Source organism: Zosterops lateralis, assembly GCF_965231275.1.
Source record: "Zosterops lateralis genome assembly, chromosome: 7".
NCBI classification, from domain to species: domain Eukaryota; kingdom Metazoa; phylum Chordata; class Aves; order Passeriformes; family Zosteropidae; genus Zosterops; species Zosterops lateralis.
In genome coordinates, this window is record NC_139767.1 from 22205399 (window position 1) to 22219135 (window position 13737).

Sequence of the window (13737 nt, forward strand, 5' to 3'; positions counted from 1 at the left end):
TTAAGGTTTCTATTTGAATTGTTTTAAGCATCTTGTTTAATTAAATTGATTGGAAAAATTAGAAAACTAACTATTTTAAAACCTGAAGTGTAGGCATGGAGAATCATCCTCAGAAGTTATGGCTTCTTTCCTGTAGTACTTTATCACTTCTAAGAGAAAAGCTTATTCTGCTGCCCTCTTGCAGGCAAATAAACCGTCCTCTCAGGCTCTCTGAAACGAATAGGTCTGTAAAGCCCAGAAACACTGTGATCATGTCATAGAAGCTTCCTTGCTGGCATATGATGTTGAATCTGTTCAAGAAAGGTGGTGATACAGGATTGTTTTTGCTGACTTTGGGCTTTCCTGTCAACTTTGCAGTCATGCAGTGTTTGATTGATTCTTCTTGACTCTGTGTAAGAATGTTTTTTGAGTAGTCCCTTCTGTGGCTGCTGATGTTCTGGGTTTATGAAACTCCCACAGATGCTTCTTTTAAGAAAGTTTGACTATATATCTTATTCTGCTTAAGGTGGTTTCCATCCAGGTTTGCAGTTGACACAGCCGACTGGAGGATCCTAATTTTCTCTGAGCCCAGATGACTTCCCATTTTGCACAAACACTTTTGGGATGAGTTTTCCCTGCTAGGCCAGGATTAACTTCTATCATCTGTGTACTTCACTGTGGAGCCCAGGGATCCAAGTTCTTCCTTGGGCACACTGCCAGAAGGGCAGTCTGAGATGCTGGACTTACCCTCCATAATGGTATTTGATATAGTCATTATGCAAAAGTCACTGGAGATGAGGGTTTGGGGATCACGTGAGTTTCAGGCAGCTCTGTGTGTTCTGCAGGACAGTCTGGTGGTGCCCAGGGTGTGTGACTGCAGCTCTGGCTGCAGCTCAGGGCTCACGGGCTGGTGTGCAGTGCTTCCAGAGGGCTTCAGTTGTCCTGGGCTGCTGCGGTGATGGGATCAGAGCAGGTTAATGCCGTTTTTAAAGAAAAGGGTATATTTAAGCTACCAAAAGCAGATTTCCATGTATGTATCTGTTACCTACTCTTTGCAAAACTGCAGAAATCAAACTGCCTCCTGCTTGTTTCAGTCAGAATTCAAAAGACCATCTAAGCAGTGTGAAACTGAGGAAGTGTCACTGAATATGACCGTGACGCATCAGCCACAGAGGTTGTGCTTTAGATTTTGTGTTACAGCTTGTGATTGCTCATCTATCTAAAATTTGGCAACAGATGGATAGTATTTTTTTTTAACGCATAACACTTCTCTATCCCTGTCTCAGCACTTAATACTACTGCAGGCATCTTTTCAACAGAGCCATGCAGTTACAATCAATAATATGTGAGCTGATGTTTCTGCTCAATAACATACACCCACTTAAATGCCCTTCTGAAGTATATTGACCCCTGGAGAGAACTACTTTAGTACAACCATCTTCCCTATTGAAATGGAGATATTTGCTATTCAGCACAGCTGGGACTTGAGACTACAGAAGCAGATTCAAATATAGATAAAGTCTACATGCTGTGCTATTAAGGAGACAAAACATCAGGAAGGCTTAGCAATGATTTTGAGTAATTTGTCCATTTAGCTCTGTTCTAAGAAAATTGGCATTAATTTACCAGAAATTAAAGGAGTTCATATGTTATTTACTGTAGTGTCTTTGTTACAAGGTGTTAATTCCAGTATAGAATAGCTATTGAAAGCAGGATGTTACTATGAGTGTTTTTTAACAGAACCATTGCAAAATGCAGTTCAGAGAAACTGGAAGTTATTTGAATGTATTGGGATTTTTCCTCTCCTGCCTTCCAGATGGAAGAGAGGTAGTCAACACTTTCTGAGATGAGGTGTTAAATTAGTGCAAGATAGAGGTAAGGACAAACAGTTATCTTTATGTATAGTGTACTTTAACCCAGCAGGCCAATTCTTGGAAATCCCATTGACTTTTGAGTTGTCTTAACATTACATAACCAGGAGGAAAACATACAAAATACGTTGATGTATTTTGAAAAAGTTATCAATGCTAGGCATTATACCAACAACAAAACATCTTCAATGTAAGAAAAAGCATTATGATGCATGGACATATAGAAGTATGTATTTTTTTATATCTTTAATTTTCACAATATGTGAAACAGTTTTTTGTAGTTCAGAGTTGGCAGATGGGTCAGGGCTTGGGAAATGGGATGAGGTTGAAAGTGCCCTTTTATGACAGTCTTCAATCTCATGATTTTCTAGACTGATGACTTCCTTGAGACATCATCTGTTTAAACTGAGTGTATAAGACTTGGTTAGAAACCTTCACCAGAAGTGAAATTGATATGCAAGAATAAATTAAAGAGTAATCTTCTGCAAGTACGTAGGCTTGTGGTATTAATAGGTGTCTGCATATCTATCCAGAGAAGAGGTATTCTCACACTAGCTAAGCCTGTAGCCAGATGATTAAATAATTTTGATTTATACTGTTCTGACTAAACAAGAGAAAAAGTATTGGGAAGTGTAGATAAATGATTTTATTTTCCCTTTTCCTTAGTTCCCTCCCACAAGAAAAAGAAATATGCTTAGGAGTAGCCAAAATAATGGATAATGCATCATATGCTGAGGGTGACTGAATTTGGCTTCCTTGGATGGAGGAGGAGGAATTGAAAAATAAAAGATCTGCAGGTAGAGAGACTCATTTATGCTCCGAAGCTGATCTCTACTGTTTAACAGAGGGAAGAGGAAAGAGTTATGGATAACAAGAGCTGCTCTGTTATGTCTTCATAGCTTTATTCTTTCAAGCTGTTAGTGTAGGCTCTGCAAAATCAGTGAAGCTGAAATTTGCCAAGATTTATGGTTGAGTGTGGAAATGCTGCCATACTTTCAGATTAAAACAGCAAGCAGTGGTAAATCAATACGTGCACGTCTGTAGACCTGCCATAAGCTCGGCTTATAAATACATATTAGCATTCATCTGGGTTAATTTCTCATCTTTCCATATCATTGTCCTGAGTAGTGATCGTTTCTCAGTGTAAAGGAAACAATAAAAGAAATCACTAGACTATAGAAACAACATTTCCGATTTATAATTTGAACCTTTTTTGTACTTTCTTGTTATGCTTGCAAATGAATTACTATTTTTTAAAAAGCTGTATCTTTTGTGGCTATGTGAAACCATGTGCTCTCACATCTTTTATATTCTGTTTGGGAGCCACAGAAGCTATGATAATTTATTTGCAAATAATACTGTTTCAAGCTTTCAATGTGTAAAATGCAGATATTTTCAGTACGTATTTTGTGTCCATTCTGTAGAACTAGAGTAAGAAAACAACAGTGTGAGGCCATTTGCTTTCTTAAAATAACATGGTTTTGTTCTTCCATCTTGTAACAGTAGTAAACTGTAACCTCTTCCCATACACCTGAATAGCCTTGTCAGTAGTTGTACATCCAAATTGCTGCAGAAAACATAGATTATCCTGTATTTTCTTAAGTAAGAGTGATGATAGTACTAAAAAGCAAGTTAGCCAAGAATTTAAAGTATATTTTAATTGAATTTCTGCCCCCCTCCACCCCCTTCTTGTTTGTTTTTTTTCTTCTTGTGAAGTCAGAACTGCTGAACTGGATGCTGGACAGTAGAGATTAGGAAGTGCAGCCTGCTTTGCAAGGCAGATACTGAGAGGCAAACTCCCTGATTTTTCTGATGTTGTTGCATTTACTGGCAACTTCCTGTTTGGATCATCTTAATGCATGTTAATTGATTTATGATAATTCTGAGATTTATTGTTTGTGACTATCTGAATAACTGCAAACTATTTTCATACAAAGGATCCTCAGTTCCTTGTCTTATGGTAAAACTTTCTGTAATGATTTCAGTGGAGGAGTACTTCACAAAAATTAAAATATTCTATATTAGAACCAGAATAGTAGCAAATTAGTTTCTAAACCATCCTATCTAATTTGCACACATCACTTCATATTTAAATATTTTTCTCAAAGGAACAATGCCACATAATTTATAAGGAAAACCAGAGTGGTCTTTCACTCTCATTGGTTAACAAACTCAATAGATCTGTGGCAGGAAACAGCACATTTAATGTCGACCAGGAATTGTGTTCCTGCAAACAGATGTTTGAAAACCATAACTCTGCGTAGTTTACACATTTAAAAATACTTCATATGTGTGTTTTTAAATGGGTAAAGAGAAAAATCTCCTAAAAGTGTAGGCAAAAATTAGTTAGGAAAACTCACTCGAGTTTTGCTGTACTATTCATTTCATAAACTCTAAAGATTATGATAAACAATTTCCTTTTCTGAAAGAACAGACATTTGTTTTAATGCATCACTTTGATTATTATTTTCTTCTTTTTCCGTTTAGGAGTAAGCAAGCTATGATTACTTAGACAATACTTGCACTCCAAAGTGTGTCAGAGGCAAATCTGTTTGTGATTCTGATAGGTTATTTATCCTGCTTAACCTATAAACTGTAAAGTAACAAGGCTACTGAACTGACAGATAGCCTAGCAGATGGTTCAGAGATTATGCAAAATCACCTCAGCTTGTCAGAAGTCAGGTTGGGTTACTGCAGGGGCAGAGACGGCAAGAAGAACAGAACAGGATCATTTTTCACAATTTGTTGCTTGAAATTTCATTTTTCTTCACAGCGTGTGACATCTTGTGTCTGCAGTTAAAACAGCTATGCAGTCAGCGAATTTAGGACCAGCATGTTCGAATTCTGGCTTTCATAAGAGTCATTAGGTTGATGAGAATTTTTAGGTGTCTATGAAATATGAAAGCTGATCTCTAGTGCAGGGCAAGAGGTCAACTCTGCCACTTTAGCTGCTATTGCCCTCTCCGTTTTCAGTGTCTGGAGCTGTTGTCTCTCCCTACCATAACATTGAGCAGCATTCTCTTTTTAGCCTATGGAAGATTAAATGGAAATTAGGTGCCATATGTTTGGTAGTAAAAAATCATGTTTCAGCTGAGCAAGGATAGGCCAAGATTGAGGGCTTTGACAAAAATCTCTCCCTGAAGAGAGAGTGATTATTAATCATAGCTCTGCCAAGTATCTGAATTCACATCCTTGGTGGAGCAGCTGAGGCTGCAGATACTGATAAACTTGTCAGAGCCTAGAATAGAAGTTACAGGTTCATCCTCAGAATCTGCCTTTTTCTTTCTTTTAAATTGACAAAAAAAGCCCCCCAAAAACCTAATGTAAAGAGTTTTATACTTACATTTTAAAATCTCTTTCTAAATTGATTCTACAGCAGTTGTGTTTTTTCTCAAAGCAGCATCAGCAGAATTCTTCTTGATGCCTGACAGGGCATAATATGAGAACCTTCCCCTCCAACTCCAAAAGCTTTTTGCCGGGAGTGGGTGTGCATGTGTGTGTACGTACTTAACGGATTATTTTAAATTTTTTTTCCACCCATGACTCTGTCTTCATAGTACTGAAGAGTAACTGCTTTTTCACATATTGCAATATCCTTAAACTTATAAAGTAAAACTAAATAAACATGCCCTTACATTTTTATTGATTTAAGATTGACAGAGAAAACACCTCTGCAGGCAGCTATTGAAAGTGTGTTCATTAAGACACTAGAAAACCACATTGGGAAAGCTGCTTTTGTGTCAGCTGTAATATTTCTGAAATGTTTAAAATGCCCAGAGACATTAAAACCCAAAGTCTACCTCAGCTGGACTAAATAAAAGGGCGTTGTGCAGTGGGTCTTCCTTTTAAAATAATCAATTAGTTGTGCAACAAGGATCATATTAATTGAAAAGCTTTTGGAAAATGTGATAAAGATAGGATGTAGGATGCTAATGGTACTCTTTCCCCTTGACTTTCAGGCAGCTTCTAAGAAATGGATAGAGGTTATTCACAACTCTACCAAGCAAGAGCAGAAGGAAGCAAACATTTCCTGATTCTAAAAACATATCTTCCCTGTCCCCACAGCTTATCTTTGTCTGAACCAGGAAATAACTACTCTTGGGAAAAACAAATTGGGTAGCTGAAAAATAATAATTTCCAAAATCTTTTTGTGTGTGTCACTCCACTGTCCATTAGGATTTTGAAATCCTGATTATTTTTAGTTCTAAGGAGCATCTACATTTTTTTATGTAGAGCCTGTACACTACAAACCAAATACATATTCATAAAATACTGCTTTTTATCTGTTGAAATTAATATTGTCCAAGAAACTTAGAAGGCATTTGTTCACACTTTACTGAATTGTGTATGTCCATTGTGCAAAGCATCTGCTCCTGTGAGGACAGACAACTGTAAGAGATGAGACAATATCTGGGCTTGCATCTGGTTTTGCTGCTTTTGATTACTTCTCAGGGAAATCTGGAATTGTAACCTACTGAGACTGAAGAAAAAATTATTCGTACCAAAATAATAGTAGTTTGCACTGTGGAGATGTTAGTAATTGCATTGGTAATGATGATGACATAGACTGATTCTTACTGAAAACAGAAATTAAATTTAAAAGAAGATTTAAACATAGACATCTTGTGAAGAAAGCTTTGCTGATCTTAATGAGGAGTTTACAGCAGTATATAAGAATATTGATTTGTCAGTAAAGGCGAGGTTCCTAGGAGCCTAGGGATTTTTGGCTTTTTTAGCTGGGGGATCTTTCCCCTTCTCCTTTTTTTTTTTTTTTTTTTTTAAGTACACAGACCTCAAAAGTATTCTTTACAGTAATAGAAAAAATGTATTTTTTGTAATTTTGTAAAGACAAAACAGAAGTTGGCTTTTATAATAATAAATACTCATTTATTTGAAGGTATTATTTATCTCCCAAATAAAATAATAATAAAATGAGAATGAAAACTACTTGGATATTTGGGTATTTTGAAAATACCATCTTTCTTCTGAAGTACCAGAGAGTTGAAGGGACAATCAGTAAGGAAGGAAGGAACTAGCTTTATCTCAAAACCACATGATCATTTAACACCATGTCATGAAAATAACACTTTCATTTGGGTAGTCAAGAAGTTCTGTTTTTAGTGAAAAATATGGTTTAATGCCTGAAACAGGGCACATCTGGTGGCATTGGTTAACCTAGTGCTTGAATATCTGATACTACCAAAGGAGACTTTACTAAACCAAATAAATTAGCCAAATCTATAACAATTTCAAAACAGACCTCATACTAAGCTAGAATATCCATAACCATTAACTTGGAAAACAAAAATATAGCTGCAACTTTTCATGTAATTTTTAATTATGCACTTAAAATGATTGGTCCAGTTTTTGGTGGGTACTTCTTATGTTCTGGTAGAAAACCTTTAGGTGCATAATGGCCTTGAGGCAACTGAGTATTCTGAAGAGTTTCTCAAGAACAGTGTGTCTTCCAACAACAGAAAACAAAATATGGACAAAATGTTCTCAGCAATGTTTCCTTCTGAACGAGGGCATAGATGTGGTGAAGAGGAATTTAAAAATGGAAACCATATGGTTTGATTCTGTTCTCTAAACTCAGTATTCTGCTGGATTGAATAAATTCCTTTATCAAGTTTTTGTAAGAAACACTTACCCATAACTAAAGAGTGGGATCACAGTAGTTTATCACAAGGACTGGTAGTGTTGTATTGACAATTTTTTTCCAAAATTCTCCTTAGTGGAAAATTGAAAATTTGATGCATAGAGAAACAAAAGCTCCCTGTGTTTGTCAAAGCTTAAAAGTAACCAAGAGCTTAAGGTTCAGTACACCACTTTCTCAAAATGCAGCAGAGAGGCGGAGGTGTGGGAGCCAGATAAAACTTTTTGTGCTTGGGTTTTGGATCCAGGAGAAAAGATTGATGGGGCTGATCATGTTCCTTTGGCTGTGCTGTTGGCTTAGAAATGCCCTGAACACAGGAAGATCAGTGAGGAAAAGGAGCGAGCTGTACCAAGTCAGCTCTTGCTGACAACTCCCTCTTTTTCTCAGACCCAGGGAATTTTCTTCGCTCCTTCTGCACCAGGTGTTATAGAGGAACTGTGAACTCCAGCAGAGATTAGGCCTTCCCATGGACTGTTAGAGTTTTTCCTCATCAGTTCTCAGCTGAGATGAGTGGATGGCTTTCACCCACCCTACAAGCAGGATAGACGGTGGTGTGGGCCTGGCTAGTAAGACCATCGGTTGCATAGAAATGTTTTGAGTCATAGTGTTCAAAACAGAATACTCTGTGTTAGAGGAGGTGAGGATCTTAAAATTTGCACATCAGTGATTTGCAGAAGTCCGTTTGTTGTGTGCATTGATTTGAGGTCATACTGAAAGACAACGTGACTTCCTTTCAAGCAAGAATTTGCTGCATTTAGAGTACATGCAAGGTACCCACTGACCATGGTGTGTGGTGAATAAGGCCATCTTGAATAAGAAATTTTTTTGTTTGTTTTTGTTGTTGTCTCTTATTTTTAAAGCTAATGTACAGCCTAAGCAGGCTTACCTGCTATTTCTTTTTAGTGTTACAATTAATATATATCAATTGTTTTTCAAGTATTTACTTTATGTATTTTCATTTAGTTACTTACCCTAGTAAAAATTACAATATATTTTGATGTGGATCTATTCAGCAGCTGTATTATATTTTAGGATTAATTGATCTGCTCTCCTGTGTGGTATTACTTGCTGGATCTGCCTTTTGTTGTGCTCTCTTCAGTCTTTGAGTCACCTGGTGAGAGTATTGGCTCCTTATCAGAATATTTTGTCTTCAGCCAGATTCTCTTTCCTTTCACAATTCCACCTTAAAGCGAATTCATGTACTTGGAGCTACTTACAAGTTACAAAATCCATGTCTGGTTTTACCACATGATTCTGGATCTTAAAAATAAGAGCATTCCATGAAGGGCAGTGATAAGATGCTAAGATGTAAAAACAAACACAGAAGATATGCAGCATTGTTCCTGCGTATCAGAGGAGTTTTGACAGCACTACAGTAATGCAAACTGTAACAGCAGGATCTCTAGGAATGTTCTTTTTACAGCTGGACTGGACTCAGGCAAAGGGAGATCACTGTTTGTCTTCAACACAAAGTTCTGGACAGTTCAGGATGGAGGACCTAAGCAGCATAAGGGCAATGACTTTCCATGGTAGCAGAGATCCTTCTGGCGTATTTTTATCCAAGTCAACATCTTGTGGTAGAGAAATCCTTCACAGCAAAAGCTGGATGATAGGTTGAAAGTACTGCAAAGGCAAGTACTGTAAGCTTGGTAGTATGAGGTGTATTACATTATGGTGTGGACTAAGATTTGAACAATTCATTCCAGACAAACCTTATCAAGCCTCTTGCTGTCTGCTCTTGCTGTACCTCCCCTAATGCACACACAGATAAGTTTTTTCAACACTCAAAACTGCACTTGGGGCAGAGACTTCAAGCTACTTCATTCCCTATTCTTTGTCATACTCAGGATGGTGTCTTTTCACTCTCACATTTCCACGTATGTTCATTATATTGCCAGATGTACAAAGACAGAAGAATAAATAGTGGTTCAGGTTGATTCATGTACTTGATTTTCTAAGGACCCTTTTCTTTCAACACTGTGGAGATTGCCAAAATTAGGCTTCAGAGATGTTTTAAATGTCAAATGTATCTCTAGCTGTTTGCAGTGAATCTGTCAGGATGATTGTTTGCACTGGTTTTGTCAATGTTGCTGAACAAAATGATTAAAAAAAAAAAAGTGGTGGTGTTTCGCTTCAAGTGTTCCACTTCAAAAGCATCTAAGACAAAGGTATGGTGCATTGTTTGACATTCTTATGGCCTGGTAGTAGATTGTGGGCCAGCATGAGCAGGTGAGGGGTATTTTTTAATTTCTGTGCTATGAGTATGTAATGAGCAGTAGTAAACATTGTCCTGTTAGCAGCTGTACTGCATTTCTTCCTAGCTTGGCTTTGAACATGTTTCTTCTTTGTCTTCTATCCCAGACAGATGTTTGTGTTGGTGTTCTGTACCTCAGCTGTATCTTGTACAGTGGGTCACAGGCAGTTACTGAGTGCACCCCTGTTAATCCATACCCAGTGCACCCTGGCAATTATTTACCTGCCTCTTACTCAAGCCCTCTCTTTCTCAATGTGTGAGATATTGGTAGAAGTGCTGTATAGAAAAGAGATGCAAAGCTGAAAGCATCTTTCCATCTCCAAACATAATTCAGACTGAAGAATATGTTAACAGCACTCAAAAGAAAAAAGAAAAAAAAAACATTCTCTATTGCTGCTGAACATGAGTTTGATGTTATTTTAGGGAGAAAAATAACCCACTTAATAAGAAATACCTAGTTGCTTGTCACCAGCCAGATTAGCAGTTATTTCTTAAGACTGGTACTTAATTAAAAGAAGGCATGTTTTAAAAAAACTGTTTCAACTGAGAGGGAATGAGCAATCGCCATAGAAGTGATTCTGCCAGCTATGGGAACAGTGCTCTGCTGTAGGTACAAAATCTCACCATGCAGTAAAACTGTGAAGCAGGAAAAACCCCCCAGCAAGTGCCTTAGACAACTAGATGTATATAGGCTTTGAGAGTTAGGATCTTCAGGCAAGACCTAACATCTTTGGAATAAAAATTTTCTCTTGCTTGCTATAATCCTTCTGTAAGTAGGCAATACATACCAGTTTGCATCATGACTGGTGTGCTTTATAGCTCATTGATTTCTGCAGGTCTTGATTGCAGTTGCACCCAATAAATGAGCAGTTGAAGACAGGAGCTTGTGTTAAAAGCAGACTGTAGAATTCAAGGGGAAGAAAAGTTTTCACAATGGTTATAATTTGAAGGAAGCACTTGGGAGAAACTGCAAGGAGTAATTCCCCTGTATCAGACCACGTACTGGAAACAAGGAGGGGGTGCATCCTGCTGGGCAGGCTCAGGGCGGGTAGATGACTTTTCTGTGCCTCATGGCATGAGTGGAGAACAACTCACACATGGGAGGGAAAATCGTAGCAGAAATCCTGGCGATAGCTGCTATTGTTATACTGGTTCCCAGTTTGTTCCTAGACTCACACTGCTGAAATTTCTTGGCAGCCTTCCATGATGGCTGGTTCTTTGCAGGAGCCATGCTATCTAGGACAGTGCAATAAATCACTAAGCCATTTTTGCACAGTGGAAGGTGGTCCACGAAGTTTCTGTAAAGAACAGATGTGCAGAGACCCGTTCATGGGCTGGTGAGCATTAGCACCATGGGCTGGAGCCGTCCAAGGCTGGCCGGGTCAGTGTGTTCACATAAACACCCAGTTCTTCAACACTTTCTGCACTTTCAAGAACTGACACAGTGGCAGAGACGAGATCATCCTTCAGGGATTTTTTTCCCACAAAAGGCTATGTAGCTCTTCACTTTAAGAAGCTTTAGGGAGGCTGATAGGATATGGAGAATACTGGCTGTCAAATGTCATGCTGGGTGCAAGTGCCCTGAGCAGTTTGCCTCTCTCATTTACAGCATGTGCATTTACTCTGCACTCAGAAAAATTCTGGAGAAAACATGAGAAGTTTTCACTTGGGGACTATAAAGCTTTCTGAATGGAATGACATACTTAAAAAATAAGTGATACAAATAAGGAAGTACCTGCTCCAACTATTATGCACAGTTTCTATTGCTTCTAAATGGTAAATTTAGCTTCTAAAATGGTAAATTTAGGTATGCACTGATTTTCATTGATGCTTGTATGTTTTTAGGCTATAGATGGATAGTTCTATTTTATATTAGTGTAGATGCTCACGATCTCAGATAAAAGAAGGAAGCCACCAGCTCGTGGCTTGTGTCCGGGGTTCACTCCCATGCAACTATTTGAAGCCATCCAATAACTTGCATAACAGCAGGGTCTTGAAACTGGTCACAAAGAGTGACAACTACACTGAAAGTTGTATTTAAATGCTCTTTGTGGGGAAAGTACTCTGTAAGTAGGCTTTGCCTTTGAATAACTATCACTTTGCAAGTCAACAGTTAATTGAGTACTCATAACAAATTAAGCTTGATTTATTAGGCTTCTAATATATTTTGAAGAATTTTAAGGACTAATACAGCTACTGCAGAAATGGAATTAATTGTCTTTTTACATAGTATTTTCTGAAATCATACTCACTCTGTTGAAGTTCTGTTTGGCAGGTAAGATGGTGAAAGTTCATTTTTCCAAAATTCCCCTTTTGTATACTAATAACATTTCTCATAATTCTCCATTTATTTTGGGTTCTTGTACCATGATAAAAAGCCTCTTAGCACACGGTGCATAGATACACCTGTTAGTGTAATAAGTTGCATTACATCCTCAAGTGAAAGCAAACTCCTTTTGCATCGTCTTTTTTCTTCTGTGCTCAGGGCACCCTAACAAGTGTAGTTGACAAGCAATCAGAGGAGGATGTGGGAAGGAGCTTGGGAAACCTGTGCCCATTTCCAGTCCCACTGTTGATGCAGGCCAAGAGAATTGTTGTTTTTAAATTGAAAGTGGGATTTTTATTCCAAGGGAAATTGCAAGCAGGAACAAATTCTACTCTAAAAATGACCAAAAATACCTAATTCTGATGAACTTTGAGAAGTGCTTCAGAAGCAGCCATTTTTCTCATAGCTGGGATTGCTGTCCAGCTGTTTCCCGAGCTTAGTTGAGATCTCTGTGTGTTCACCTTTGGGCTGCACAGCAGACTGGGCTTGCCAGGTACTGAGAAGCTGAGAAACCAGCAATCGAAACTTTCCTGAACGATGTTTTTGTTTTAGTTGAAATTGCTTATATTTACAGAAATGTACAGAAATTTTTGCCATCTTTGTTGATCAGCTTTAGTAAGTCTTGCACTTGTCACATTCCAGAACAGAATAATATTAAATCAGATGTAATATTTTTGTGTTTGTCACTTGGGGTTTTGCTGGGTTTTTCTCTCTCTTTTTTTTTTTTTTTGCCTTTCCATACTGTGCTAGCCAGCAAGCCTAGCACTGACTAGACAATTAGTCTGTTTTAACTGGTCTATATACTGAGAGAGTCCCAGCTTATATCTGTAACATGGTGTGTTATGCATACCGGGATTATAACTGCATGGAATTCTTTTCTATAAAACACTGATTTCTGGCTTGTTTTTGATTCTGTGGTGCCACTGAGAATTTAGGACAAGTAGAACAAGATTGTGCTTGAAATTGTTGATCTATTTTTGCCAATCCCATTTATGTATGAGTTTGCATTCCATAATTATATAGTCTATATATTGTTTTATTTTGCGGAAAGGGTACTAGGATATGAAGTAAAGTGGTTTGTGTGTCTGTTATAATAGGATGTTCTTTTCTCATTTTCCTTACACATGTATAATACATTTTAGGTATGGGAAAATTGTATCCACGAAGGCTATTTTGGACAAGACTACAAACAAATGCAAAGGTATGTATATTTTCCTTTATACTGCGTTCTCCTGAAAGTCGTAATTGAATCTATAAAATACATTAATGTTGTATTTTAAGTGCTTTTTAGCTTTGTTGGTTTGGGTTTTTTTTCCCCCATTCTTGTCCCTAAATGAAATTTTTTCTTGCTGATGGTTGGTGTATTCAGTGCATTTGCCTGCAGTGGAGCTGGCAGACAGCCGGTGTCGGCGGCACAGCCACACCAGAGCGAAGCTGACACGCACAAGGCTGGCTGGCAGCTCGCCTCTGTTTTAAAAACAAAAATGGAGTTAAAACCAGCTTTTGCCTGGAGAAACTAGGGAAGCTTGCAGATGACCATTCAACTATACTAAGAATCTTAAAAAATTATACATTGTGGGAATAAGCTCCATTGATTAATGTAGCTTGAAGCAGCACTTAATTACATGTTCCAGTACTCTAATTGTGTTTT

General features: G+C 37.8%; 1 protein-coding gene across 4 annotated transcripts in view; it reads left to right on the plus strand.

Moving 5' to 3' along the window:
- Positions 1-13737, plus strand: part of RBMS1 (RNA binding motif single stranded interacting protein 1) — a 143051-nt gene that overhangs the window by 89262 nt on the left and 40052 nt on the right. For all 4 annotated transcript variants that reach the window (XM_083865771.1, XM_083865772.1, XM_083865774.1 and 1 more), the window contains exon 3: positions 13229-13287. In XM_083865771.1, the coding sequence (XP_083721897.1) occupies positions 13229-13287 (59 nt within the window). The remainder of the gene's footprint in view (positions 1-13228; positions 13288-13737) is intronic.